Source organism: Cololabis saira, chromosome 14 (assembly GCF_033807715.1).
Source record: "Cololabis saira isolate AMF1-May2022 chromosome 14, fColSai1.1, whole genome shotgun sequence".
In the NCBI taxonomy this organism is placed as follows: domain Eukaryota; kingdom Metazoa; phylum Chordata; class Actinopteri; order Beloniformes; family Belonidae; genus Cololabis; species Cololabis saira.
In genome coordinates, this window is record NC_084600.1 from 11967039 (window position 1) to 11980680 (window position 13642).

General features: G+C 44.1%; 1 protein-coding gene across 2 annotated transcripts in view; it reads left to right on the forward strand.

The window, feature by feature from the left end:
* Positions 1–13642, forward strand: part of zdhhc23a (zinc finger DHHC-type palmitoyltransferase 23a) — a 22853-nt gene continuing 9211 nt past the window's right edge. Inside the window, exons 1-5 of one of the 2 annotated variants that reach the window (XM_061739691.1) lie at positions 1–137; positions 1513–1637; positions 3611–4246; positions 6178–6345; positions 9582–10235. In XM_061739691.1, coding sequence (XP_061595675.1) covers positions 1519–1637; positions 3611–4246; positions 6178–6345; positions 9582–9855 — 1197 coding nt within the window. In that variant the 5' untranslated portion in view covers positions 1–137; positions 1513–1518 and the 3' untranslated portion in view covers positions 9856–10235. Of the gene's footprint in view, positions 138–1512; positions 1638–3610; positions 4247–6177; positions 6346–9581; positions 10236–13642 lie in introns of those variants that run through there. The other variant, XM_061739692.1, reaches the window with a different exon arrangement.

The window sequence follows — 13642 nt, forward strand, 5'->3', positions numbered from 1 at the left end:
TGGTGAAAAGTTGTCCCCCTCTTAATGATTTTTGTCATCTTCATTTGCTGGAGATCGCTCAATCTTCAACTGGAATCACTAAATGTTACTGGGAAGCCCCCATATAGATTTAGTTTTTTTTCAACTGCAGACAAAAGGTAAGTTAACAGGAAAACAATCACCTCTGCTTTGTGAATGTGCCTCCCTTCTTTTTCAGAACTAGTGTTGGATAAGTCATTGTTGGTTTTGGGAATAGTGATCATTATATAGCAGTAAATATGTATTCAAAGTCATGCAAAAACTGTTAAAGTAACTACAGGACAGTAAAGTGTTGTCTTGCTTTTACCGTAATGTATTTTCTGATTTCTGCTGTTAAGATGTGGGTCAGTCATACGGCTATAACCTCTATTACAAATCCAACGAGAAGAACATCTCAGAGTGTTTAGGTCTTTTTCTGGCCCAGATATTTAGTCCATGAGGACTCTGTGTCCTTGTTTCAACAAATTACATCCAAATCTCTTGGGGTGTTTTAACAACGACACTCTTCTGATTGCCTTCCACCCATGTCCTGTGCTGCTGTTCCTTTTGGTTTTTTTCTTCTCTTGGATGGTGGTACTGGAATGAAATTTCATTGTGTCGGGACGCTGACTCAATGAAAAATAAAAGGAATCTGAATGTGAATGATCATTCCTTTTTTTTTATTTAAACACAGGATATTTCAATGGTTCAGAGTGTATCCGGTACAATTTTTTTTTTTTTTTTTTTATTCAAACAGGTTAAAACAAAAACAAAAAAAATCAGAATACATAAAATGTATATACCAACAAAAAAATATGATAAGTAATACATTACAAGTAAACGGCTGTTTGAACGAGATAAGAATTATATTCATATCTCTTATCATATATGGAGAAAAAGAAGCAGAGCTCAGCCAGTTAGGATGTTTAGGTCTGACTCAGACCATAACATGTGACAAAAGCCCCTTTCACACAGCCAGTTCGAGGCGGGAACGTTGCGCCTTTAAGCCGCCTCGCTGTTCTGTGTGAAAGTCACGGAGGCGGAATGGGGGGGCCAAGTGGCCCCACCAATAAGCCGGCAGCGGAGGTAGTCACAGAGCCGAAACGGGGTCTGTGTGAATGACACAGCCGGCATGCCGGGGCCAGCCGGGGCCAGCGCTGACGCTGTCGTCACGCCTCTGATTGCGGAACGCCGGCATGCTGTGTGAATTTACAGACGGGAGCGGCGTTATGCCGGCGTTGTATGGTTCTGTGTGAACCAACAAAGGCGGCGTATTGGCAGGACTTCTTTACACCAATATTGCGGAATCTCTGTGTGAAAGGGGCTAAAGTGACCTCTGACAATAATTGAGTATTGGCTCTACCATGATCTGTTAGTCAAGTTGGATTCAGCCTTTTTTTTGCGTTGCATTATTTTCTAAATGTATCCTGCAACAAACCTACTGCAATGTAGTACTTTGTTTCTTAAATGATGGCTTCCTGTGTTGAAGTGACAGTTAACTTTCAACTTCATCAGGCCATTATGAAATGGGAGAAGTTGAAGCCTCCAGAGCTGGACGAGCCGATGTGCTGCTGCGACTGTGACGTCTACCAGTCTGGATACTGCTGTGACTGTGAGGATCTGGACGAAGCCTTCAGCAGGTATGGCTTTTCTGAACACGAGGCTCAGCAACTTTAGTGTACCGAATAGTAAACCCAACTTAGACGCTGAACCATGAAAGAGGGAATAAAGGAAAAGTATGGCATGTAAATTATAATATTTGCTTTGTAGAACTGATATTACCATTTTACTGTCAGGTCTTACTGTTATCCAGCTGACACAATAATACATCCTGTAAATCAGGGGTCTTCAACCGGGGGTCCGTGACCCCTAAGGGGGGCCGTGGAGGTACTACAGGGGGTCCTCCAACTTCAAAAGAAATAAAGAAAAAAATTAACCAGAATAATTTTTGAGTTAAAAATAAATAAATAAATAAATAAATAAAAATAACTAATGTCGACTTTAGAGCGGAAAAATGAGCTAGCTAGCTGTTTAAGAAAAGAAAATTCGTTTTGAAATTGACTTGGCTATTTCATATTTAACACTAGTTCGACCTGATGGATAAATTTGTGACAATAACGAAGCCTAAAACTGGAGATTGTACCGTTACAGCTCAGCATAACGTTACTCCTTCCACGTCTGACGAGGCCAAATAACCTTCCAAATAAAGTTCAAAGCATTTATCATTTACACTACACTTCAGATTACTATAACTTTTTTAACAAAAGCTCTTGCTTATTTCAGCAAGACAATGCCAAACCCCCTTCTACGGCAGCACTGCACAGATGTTCACCAACCTGCTAGTAGTCCAGGGGCCTCATCTATAAAAGAGTGCGTAGGATTCATACTAAAAGTGCACGTAAAGCCAAAAGCCGAAAATGGCGGGCGCAAAAAAAAATCAGGATTTATAAAACCGCGTGCACGCACACTTGCACGCAAAAAATCACTGTCCAGCTGGAAGGTTGCACAGCTGAATTCGCCTCATATCCCGCCCTCTACACGCCCACTTTCTACCATAAATGGACAATGCAAAGTAGTATTTGCATATGAATGAGCCTGCTGAGCATGCGCAGCGGCTTCCTGCAGCCTGTTTGTGCGTCCGGATGAATGAAACGTGTCGAGCCACCGTGCCACTAAATTTCACGGAGACTGAGAACGAGATGTTGTGGATGAGGTGGAGGACAGGAAAACAACATTATTTGGTGGTCACAGTAAAAGTAGAAAAAGTATATAAATAGTATAAAATAAAGCGAGTGAGTGGCAGCACGGCGTTGCTGCGCTAAACGCCGTGAGTGCCCCGGCGCAACAGGGGGGGCATGTCCCCCCGTCTTTTCAAAATCATGTTTTTGCCCCCCCCACTTTTTACAGTTTAAAAACTAGCTCAGCCTGTGATTGCAAATCATCAAGACACCCTGCGAAGGCGATGCGAGAACGGCCCGGCAGCCCCGCACCCCTCAGTGCTGCTCAAGGCTGATTTACGGTTCCGCGTCACACCAACGCAGAGCCTACGGGGTAGGTGCGCATCGTTTTAACGCGGAACCATAATTTAGGTTTACACGCGGGTGTAAAACTCATTATATATATAAAAAAATCTGTGTCCCTTTAGGGGTCCGTAGAGCCCCTAAACGCTCTACGGAGCCCCTCATTTGTTCGGTCCTCAGTCACTCTACGGTTGTCGCGGTGGGTGAAGAGGAGGTTCCCGGCGTGTCCTGCACCGCCTCTGCAGCAGCAGCAGCAGAGTCCTGACTGACGCTGAGCTTCAAACACAGAGGGACACGATCAGCCCTATTGTATTATAAGTCTGATATGTGATGACATTATTAAGAGTATGACATGAATCTGGCTTCATTTCACCACCTCACCGTCTGCGTCGCGGTTCCCCTGTTCCCCATATCTTAAGTATGTTCCTACGGGAGGGTCGGGGTTGGCGTAGGGATACGCACATTTTTCGGTTAGTTTTTTCTTTTGTGCGTAAGCAAGCTTTATAAATGAGGCCCCAGAGCTTTACTTTTGCCTGAAAACTGTGTTGGTGGCATTGATGTAGCTGTTACTTGATGACCACTTTTCTCTGTAGGTGGCTAAAAGAGAAATCACCTCCAAGTGGATGTCAGTTTCCTGTGTTTTGGGCCATGATTGATAACCTGGAGATCTCCATGATCCCAACTCTGCTCCTGCTGCCTCTTCTGCTGAGGGTAGCAGCGTTGCACTACCTGCTGGGCATCACCGTCCTGACCGCTCTGCCCGGCCTGGTGCTGTGGTACTACTACGCCACGCACAGGAAGAAGAGACGCACCCTCTTCTTCCTCACCCTCACACTATACTCTCTGGCCTACATGTATTACCTCTTCATCACAGAGATCTTACCCGGTGGAGATGTCAGCCAGCTGCAGGTGTGTACTGTGACCACTGGGATGGTTTTGACAATACTTTCTCTTATTCGCACCAAGAAAGGTCCGGGTTTTGTGACTGCTTCCCTGTATGAGGAATGCAACCCAAACAAGGAGACGAAAGAGGACTGTCCACACCAGGATGGCTCTGACCAATCAACAACCTCTCCCTCAGTGACCTCATCAGAGCTGCTGAAGAAAAAAGAAGCCCATTTTGCAAAATGGAACATGTGTCCTTTGTGCAAAATACTGCGCCCCCCCCGGGCTGGACACTGCCGGACCTGCGGATCATGTGTGCAGCGGCTGGACCACCACTGTGTCTGGTGGGTCTCATTTGAAAGACACGTTCATGTACCACTCTTGTGTCGGTTGATCTCTTCTAACTTTCTCTATCACTCAGATAACTAAGAACGTCAGGCTAAAAGGTGGCAAGGCAAGGCAAGGCAAGTTTATTCGTATAGCACAATTCAACACAATTCAAAGTGCTTTACATCAACATTAAAAGCTGCAAAACACAAGTAAACAGTAAATAACAAATAAAATGAAATACAATGATAAGAAAAGAGGTAAAATAATAGTAGAGTAGAGTACAGCAGGTACACATCTCATTCTTAAAATGGCAAGAATTACATTTCTATACGGTCAAAACGTACAAAGACCGGGTCAAATACAGTATCACAAAAGTAATCGTACGGTGAATTAAACCAATTTGACAATTCTATGCCATAATGCCTGTTTCCAGGTCTTATTTCACACAGCTGACGAGAATTACATTTACCGTATTTTCTGGACTATAAGCCGCACCTGCATATAAGCCGCAGCCGCTCTATTTTTAAAAAATAATTTAAAAAAAGATATACAAGCCGCACCTGCATATAAGCCGCATCCGCTCTAGTTAAAAAAAAAAAGATATGCAAGCCGCAGATATTTATGTAGTTAGATTAGATATTTACTAACACGGCAGCAACTTTGCTGATTAAAACGGGACAGAACCAAGAGAAAATAACCGGTATTTATTTATCTATTTATCTGTTTGAAATCTATTTCTACCTACTTCTATCTGTTAAAGAAGAAGTAGCGTATCCTTCCCTGCATTTATTCTGTCTTAGTTTTGATTTTAATTCCGGTTAGAGCACCCCGAGCGGTGGAAGAAAAAGATATATATATATGTATAAGCTGCATTTTGTCCAAGGCCATTCAGTGCTTTGTAGACCAGCAGTTTCCTTGTGTTTGTAAGGACTTTGGCGGCAGCGTTCTGGATCAATTGCAGCGGCCTGATTGATTTCTTGTTAAGGCCGATATCTGCAATTTTCTTTGGCCCACATTTGGCTTTAACTGACACCACTGACTCCAGGTGAGTGTGGCTGTCTGCACTCGGCCACATATCCACCAAATATGGTCCACTTTTTCATTTTCTTTGGGCATTTGAGCCACAACTGGCCCTCGTAAGATTTGATGTATGCAGACCAAAAGTAATTTATGGAATTTGGGTCATATCTGACTCATACGATGCATGACAAAATCCAAGTTTGTCCTGCTCATGAGCTTTGGACATATCTGGCCACAGGTGCCAAAAGTAGCACGGATTAGAACCAAATGAATATCCACTAAATGTCCACACAGAATGATGCTGCCATCACCACGTTTGACTGTAGGAGAGGGGTAAATGAGTTAATTCTAGTGCTCAGTTTCCTCCACACTCCACACTTTCTTTCATCCCATTACAGGATTTTGCTTCTTTAGAATTGTTCAGGTATCTGTTAGTAAACTACTAACTGATTTTATGAGGAAAGTCTTCTTCTTCAGACTTAGCTACACTAGTAAATGTCACGTTTTATAAAGGTAGATGTGTTCAACCTGTCCAGGCCGAACTCTGCCTCCTGTCCAACGAAAATTGAGATAAGCCGGCCATCTCAAAGTATTTTGTTGATCAATACAGAAAAAATAAATCATAAAAATAGGAATGAAACATTATGAACCTGAAATTGTCTGAAATCAATTCAGGACTTATTGTTGTTAAAACAGTGGCTGTGAGTTGAACTGAGTAATGTTTGAAAGGAAAAAACTGTTAAAACTGGGTCTGTGTTGAAGTGTGCCACTAAAGTGTGTGTGTGTGTGTGTGTGTGTGTGTGTGTGTGTGTGTGTGTGTGTGTGTGTGTGTGTGTGTGTGTGTGTGTGTGTGTGTGTGTGTGTGTGTGTGTGTGTGTGTGTGTGTGTGTGTGTGTGTGTGTGTGTGTGTGTTGAGTTGTTGCAGGATAAACAGCTGTGTTGGACAGGCCAACCACCGCAGCTTCCTGCTCACCCTGTGTGTGTTCATGTTAACCTCCGTGTACGGGATCAGTTTGGTGCTTGCCAGCCTCTGTCCTCGGCAGCATCTGATCACAGCTCTTTTGTACTGCCCCGGGGTCTACAGCCAGTCCAGGTACTCAACTCTCCTCTCAGTCTGTCTGCTCAAACGGAAAGTACCAAAAATTGTTTTGTTTTTTTTTCAATATGCAGTTTAACTTATGCTCATGCTGATACTGATTTACGGATTTTTAAAAAAGACACTGTAGTAAATGGTACAAATCCCCTAATATCAGAAAGCCTTTATTGTCACTGGGCTGGCATCCAAGCACCGTGAAATTTGGACCAGTACAACCCATCAAGACAAAAGACAAATCAGATCAGAGAAAGGATGACATTGGGGATGAGGGAGGGAAAAAAAGGCATCTTCACACTGTGTATAAATAAACAGTGTGAAAGTGCGAAAAAACCACCTCAGCACAGAAAGCAACATAACAATTTAACATCATCATCACAAGACTTGCACATGTGTGTGTGTGGGGGGGGGGATCCCGGCACAGTACCCCAAGTGAGCACCGCAGCTATTGGCATGGCTCTCAAACCTGTTGACTGTGTTAGGGGGGCTGATAAGAGGGGGACCCGAGGAAGGCGTTGACTATAAAGGATGGTGTTTTTATCGCTCAGAGCTGCTCCTCAGCCAATGTCCTTGATGTTATCAAACGGCTCGGTCAGTTCTGAAACAGGTCCACAGATGTTCCTGGAGAGGGGAGGGTTAGTGGGGGCAGAGCCACTTGTTTACATTCCACCAGGGAGATTGTGACTGGATCGGTCGGCTAAACCGCTCTGTCAAGGCCAGATTATAGAATCAACAATTAAATTGCAAAGAACAGACAGACTCAGTAATTTTCCGATTGCCTTAAGTCTCTGGTTCATCAATGGCGACTCCAAACAGACGAATTTGTGATCAATTCCCGCCAAGCCGAGCTTCCAACTTCTCCAAGGTCTTATCCATCTTGCCAATGAGCTCAAAGACCGCCGCCAGCCTGCGATTCTGTTCAAGAATCGCATGCAGCTTGCGGTCTTGCTCTCCCAACGTTAAAGTCTGAGTGTTGATCGCCGTGCTTATCCCCTCAGCAACGTTGGGTAGCTCAAAAAGGGCCAGAACAGCTTTCGACGACTTACGCGTTTGTCGGTAGACTAGGAATCCCCCCGCTCCAATTAGAAGAAATCCTGCTATCATAGATCCAATTATGAAGGCATCTTCAACGTCCTCGACAGACAGGATCGCCAAACACAACGGTTTCCAATGTTTCCAGGAATCCATTGTGTATCCAGCAAAAAATGTCCCATCGGGGCAAGAGGGCTCCCTAACCCCCTGACTTCTCTTCGCAAAAATTTGGTCAATTGTGCTGAGAGACCAGTTAATCAATTCCATGATTGTAGAATTTCAGAGGAGTGAAAAAGAGAGGCTCTGAAGACAGGACAGGACAAAAAGCAGTAGCAGGGCAGATAGGAAGGGAGAGGAGAAGAAAAGCGTCCGCCTTCACCGAGAGCCGGAATCACATGGTATCACAAAAAAACTTAATATATACGGTATAATGAGATAACAGTAGGTGTTGGATGGAAGAACAAACTGGTGCAAAAAATCCCCAAAAAGACGGACAAGGTTGACAATGTTCATGCAGACTCAGAGGAAATCCTAAGTATTTCTGTTGAAGGAGCTCAACTAACTCTGAAAATCAGCTGCCCAGACCTGATCAGACCTGATTAGACCTGCTGAGACCTGCCCAGACCTGCCCAGACCTGTTTAGACCTGCTTAGACCTGCTCAGACCTGCTCAGACCTGCTCAGACCTGTTTAAACCTGCTCAGACCTGTTTAGACCTGCTCAGACCTGCCCAGACCTGCTCAGACCTGTTTAGACCTGCTCAGACCTGTTTAGACCTGCTCAGACCTGCTCAGACCTTCCAGACCTGTTCAGACCTGCTCAGACCTGTTTAGACCTGCTCAGACCTGCTCAGACCTTCCAGACCTGTTCAGACCTGCTCAGACCTGCTCAGACCTACCCAGACCTGCTCAGACCTGCTCAGACCTGTCCAGACCTGCTCAGACCTGCTCAGACCTGTTTAGACCTGCTCAGACCTGTTTAGACCTGCTAAGACCTGCTCAGACCTGTTTAGACCTGCCCAGACCTGCTCAATTCAATTCAATTCAATTTTATTTATATAGCGTCTACAACAAAAGTTGTCTGTAGGTTCTTTCCAGAGACCCAAAACATGAACATAAACCCCAGAGCACGTATTACATAAACAAGGGCAGGTAAAAACTCTCCTAGTGGGAGAAAAGCTTTAAGCCAAACAGTGGCAAAGGAAGAAACCTTGAGCAGGACCAGGCTCATAAGGGGGGACCCTCCTGCCGGAGGCCAGACCAGGGTTGTCGGGGACGTCAGCAAGCACACACCAGACATCCACGCAGGCAGGTAGAAGCAGCAGCGGGATGACCAGAGGGGGGGTGGGGCCGCAGGCCAGCATGCAGCTCCTGAAGCTCCGGCCTGCAAACATGCACAAAAGAGAAAAAAGGGGGCCCGCACAAGAAACTACAGGAACGATGGACAAAAATGAAGTTGGTTCAATAGTAATGGTGCCTGATAGCAGAACGCCTGCCCTCCAAATCTACATTTAGATTTGCTCAGACCTGCTCATACCTGCTCAGACCTGCTCAGACCTGTTTAGACCTGCTCAGACCTGCTCAGACCTGCTAGGACCTGCTCAGACCTGCTCATACCTGCTCAGACCTGCTCAGAGCTAACAGGACTGTTGCTGGAATCTAGACACACAGTAGGAAGAGAAGCATGAATCTACAATTAATGTCACCTTCATTGATTGTATTGTCCATTGTTTAAAGATAAGAAGTTAATTGAAACAAAGGAAAACTTAGTGTCATAACATTTATTCTATTAACACGCACAAAATAATACACATAAAAATAAAAAATAAATTATTTAAATTGTTTATTGAATTTAAAAACACCCCCAATTTTGTCTTATAACGGTTTGGAAATATTTTCTTGTATCATTATGAATACATTAGGGATTTTTATTATTATTATTTAAACTGTATTACACTTTGTCACTGCACAGGTGAATATAAAGTATGAGTGTTTTGTAGTTAGAAAAAAAAAACAATTGCAAGAAAGAATTCTGTTTTTTCATGTAATTTCAGACCAAACATTATCATTATTTATTCATGTATTCATGTGTTTTATCATAGTGTGACACACACAAACACACGCACACGCGCACACACTTGTTAAACTGGTTCAGCGGTTGGTTACCTCCTGGTGCAGTGACCTGTCCTCTCTTCCTGTGTTCCAGCACGGCTCTCTGCTTCACCTGCTGCTGGTACAGCAGCATCGTCACCGGCGGACTGCTGTACCTGTTGGTGGCGCAGGTCCTGAATATCAGCCTCAACGTGACGGAGCGGGAGGCTCAGCTGGCCCTGAGGAACAAACTGGGCCACAGCCGCCTGTGGGGGCTGGCCGTCACCACGGGGGAGTATTCCCACGGCCTCTACCAGAACTGGGTGGAGTTCCTCACCATGGCAGAGGACTCTGTGCCTCAGCGCTGCAGCCTCACCGACGTGGTCTAGTCCCACTCTACGCTTCCCAACATGCTGTCAACGCAGCTTCCTCCAGGTTGGGATTGCAGAGTAGTAATATCATCTTGCTATACCTAAAAACAGAGTTAACAAAAACATTGCAGGGGCGTGAAGACATGTTGAGAAAAGCAGCCTGCAGCATGCTTTGGACTTTGAGGCAAACTGTTTAACTGTTTATCCATTTCATTTAAATTGGAGGCAAGGCTGTTAGCCTGCAAATATTTATATAAAGTAAATAAAGGTGTATGCAGTTTATTCTTTGTTAATCTATGATATGTTGGCACCATGTCAGTTAAAATATGAAAATATGAATTATGAACTAAAATATGACATGATTACTTTGAGTCCAAGTGAAAATTTGACAATTCTAGCACCAAAACAAGTATGAAAAACAGAAATAAAAAGAGCGCCAGCATCACTCAGTGGAGGTTAACTGAACAGGTTTTGTTGTCCAGCTTCACCGTTTTTGTCTTTGGGATGAACCAATTCCTGACTGCCAGGTTTGAAGTAGGGATCTCTGGAGGACAAGCAGCCTACATGACTTCACAGCTGTAAGGTGTGTCCCCTTTTCCATGACCAAATAAGTGTCCACAGGGGGGCCTTCGGGTGGATTGGATTGGATTGGATTGGATTCAACTTTAATAATCCCCAAAGTGGAAACTTAATTTCCACCATGGCCACAACAATACAACATAAGACAATCAACAATACACATTAACAATATCTCCACCTAGGGACAGCAGTGGATCAATACAACAGCAAAATAACCAGTACCTGTACAAGCCAATATGGCAGCAAGTTATGACAGTCTAAAAGAGTGGCTGCAGTTTAAAGTGCAATGTACAAGGATTAGTATAGCAGCAAGACATGACATCAGCAGTCCAAATTAAAAAGTCTGGTTACTGCAGGAACAAAGGACTTCCTAAGTCTCTCTGTGGAGCATCTGGGCAAAAGAAGCCGTCTACTTCTGCCACTTCTCGCAAAAAAGCTGTACAGGGGGATGATCATCTTGGGACAGGATAGCTCTGAGCTTCCTCCTAGTCCTCTGCTCTGTTATGACCTCCAGTGAAGAAGGGCTCATACCAATGACAGATGAATAGGTATAAAGGCAAAATGGCCCTTCTAGTATTCTAGTATCAAAATAAGGGTCAAATTCAAACCATTACAGTGCATACACTCCCTGGTCACTTTATCAGGTAAACTTGGTAGATCTAATGAAGTCTGTGTTCCCCCAGCAAACGAAACTGTCAAGACTTGACTATCTGCTGCCACCCGGAGGAATAACTCTGACGGGTCAAGCTTCAGCTTGGGAAATCATTTTGTCCTGACGAAATGTTTATGATTGAGATTAAAAACAAATGTAGCATATAACAATTAGGCTTATCATTTCAAATAATGTACTTTTTTTCTAGACTTTTATTTTATTTGACAGTAGGGTATTTAGATGGTGCTGTGTTCATGTACAGTATCTCTGTTTCCAGATAAACCTGATCGAATTGGTTATGAAGGGGCTATATTTTTATTTTCATGTATTCAAATGCTTTGTCCTTTTTTCTTCGTACGACCAAAAAACTGTCAATGAAGATCTTGTATTTAATCTCAATTCCAAACAAGTTGGGATGGTGTAAAATGTCAATAAAAACAGAATCCATAGATTAGCAAATCTCATTCATTCCATTTTTTATTCTCAAAAGAACACAGAAAACATAACAAAGGATAAAGGTGAGTCTCTTTATCATTTTATGAAAATTGTTAGCTTATTTAGAAATTTGTTGTTAAAGACACCCGTTAATAATGTTGGGACATTGGTAATGAGAGGCCGTAAAAGTAAATGGCACAAAAAAAGGTTGACTGAGTGATTCAATAGAATCATTTGAAAAATCCACAAAAAACTAATGACACTGGCTTGGAAACTGTAGCCAATTTACCTGAAAGTGGCCACAAGAAGAAACATGCTGACAAATAGAATAAAACTGGTAACATGAAAGGTAAGCAGAGCCCAGAACAACGTTCAAATTGCATTCAAGATGTTGTTGGGCCACAGTCCTACTGAAGTATGTGATTATGTGATAATATGAACAGTGGAGGCCTTAGACCTGGGATATACTTGCAGTTCAGAACGCGTACGCGTCATGGCCGCCACGCGTATCCTGCGTTCATTTGAAGCGTCGACGTGCGCATTCTCAAAAAGACACTAAACGCGTACACGACCTGCAGTTCTCGCTCTGGCCACGAGTGGCGCTGTTCCCGGTCTGATCCCAGCTGGCCACAAGTGACGACGCGGAGGTCACTGGTGCCGTTTCCTTTGCCGAGATCACAACCAAAGCAATGTTATAATCTCCTACATCATCCAATATTAACTTGTTTGTTGTTCTAATCTGCTACTGTTACTATCGCTGATACTACCGCTGCTACTACCTCTACTTCTAATGGCCCTTTTCCACCTCAGCTCGGTTCTACCCGCCACGGCCCCGTCCTGCGCTTCTGCACTAGGGGCTGAGGCGGGTAGAGCCGCTCCAAGCCGATACTTTTTCTGTAACCATTCTGGCGAGGTTCTAACCGGGCTGAGCCGGCACTATTTCTGACGTCATCACCCTCCACGCCTCTGATTGGTCGGGGGGCGGGGCCGTCAGACGTTTGAATCAGGAAGCGGGAGTCAGCGCGAGTGCGGCTCGCGGTGATTTTATTATAAAGCGCAAAACGTCTGTTTGGTGATCCAACTCTGAGGTCCAGATGTTCATAAACCTGGTGGCTGAGGAGAGAATTAAAAAAGGGATGTAGACGGGCTGTTTTACTCTCAGCCGCTCGTGGCTCCAGCTAATTTCTCATCAGCGCCGACATGAACAAAGCGGTTGCGCAATCGAGTACGTCACAGCAGCTTCACCCCAACCTGCCCACTTCTCCCCTGGCTGTGGAAAAACAAACGGGGACAAAACGGGTAGAGGCGTGACGAGCCGAGGCGGGCTGAGTAGGTACTAGTGCAAAAGGGCCATTAATGTGATGACCCTGTCTAATTGTGGGCATGCCTAACTCTCTCTCTATTTGTCTTTGAGGAGTCTGATGTGGATGAGCTGATTGGGCTGATTTGGAGCACCTGGGCCCAGTACTACAGTACTACAGTGTTCCAGTCTATAAAACCTCCCTGCCTTCAGTGTGGCTCGCTTTTCCCTGCACGCCCTATTCATTTGCTTGGTTTTGATTCTATTTTTCTTACAAACACCACACATTTTCCACATTCACACACACTGACACTACTGATGCTGACCTCCAAACCTCACAAGTTGATTTATTTTGCGTTGCTGTATTTTTCTTTAAAATAAATAGCATATATTTATTTGCTCTGTGTTGTTGTCCATTTCTGTCATGGCCTATGGGTCAGGTTATGACAAAATGGGGGCTCGTCGGTTTTGTTCCTGGTTATGCTGCGTAATTTAGTTTGAACTGTTAAAGTTTAGATGTATTTTGGTAGCTTAGGACATCTGTTGACTAGTTACATGTTTGCCTTGTTTTGTGGCCTGCAGTTCAGGTTTGTGATCTGGTGCTTAAAGTTGCTTTGGGTTCGCTGGTGGCGCACCGCGGTCGGGTTGTTACTTTGGTTTGGGGACACAGTGCATTTTGGCTGTCTGAGTGTGCTAAGTTGGAAGATTTGTGCCGAGGTGTTGTGCATTGTTTTGGTTTGTAGATTGCATAAGTTTGTTTGTTTTGTTACTTTGGGCTCAGTTCTAGTCCTAGTTCTAGAGAGTGGGATCTCCATCTCCTTTTGGTTCATTACTTTTGG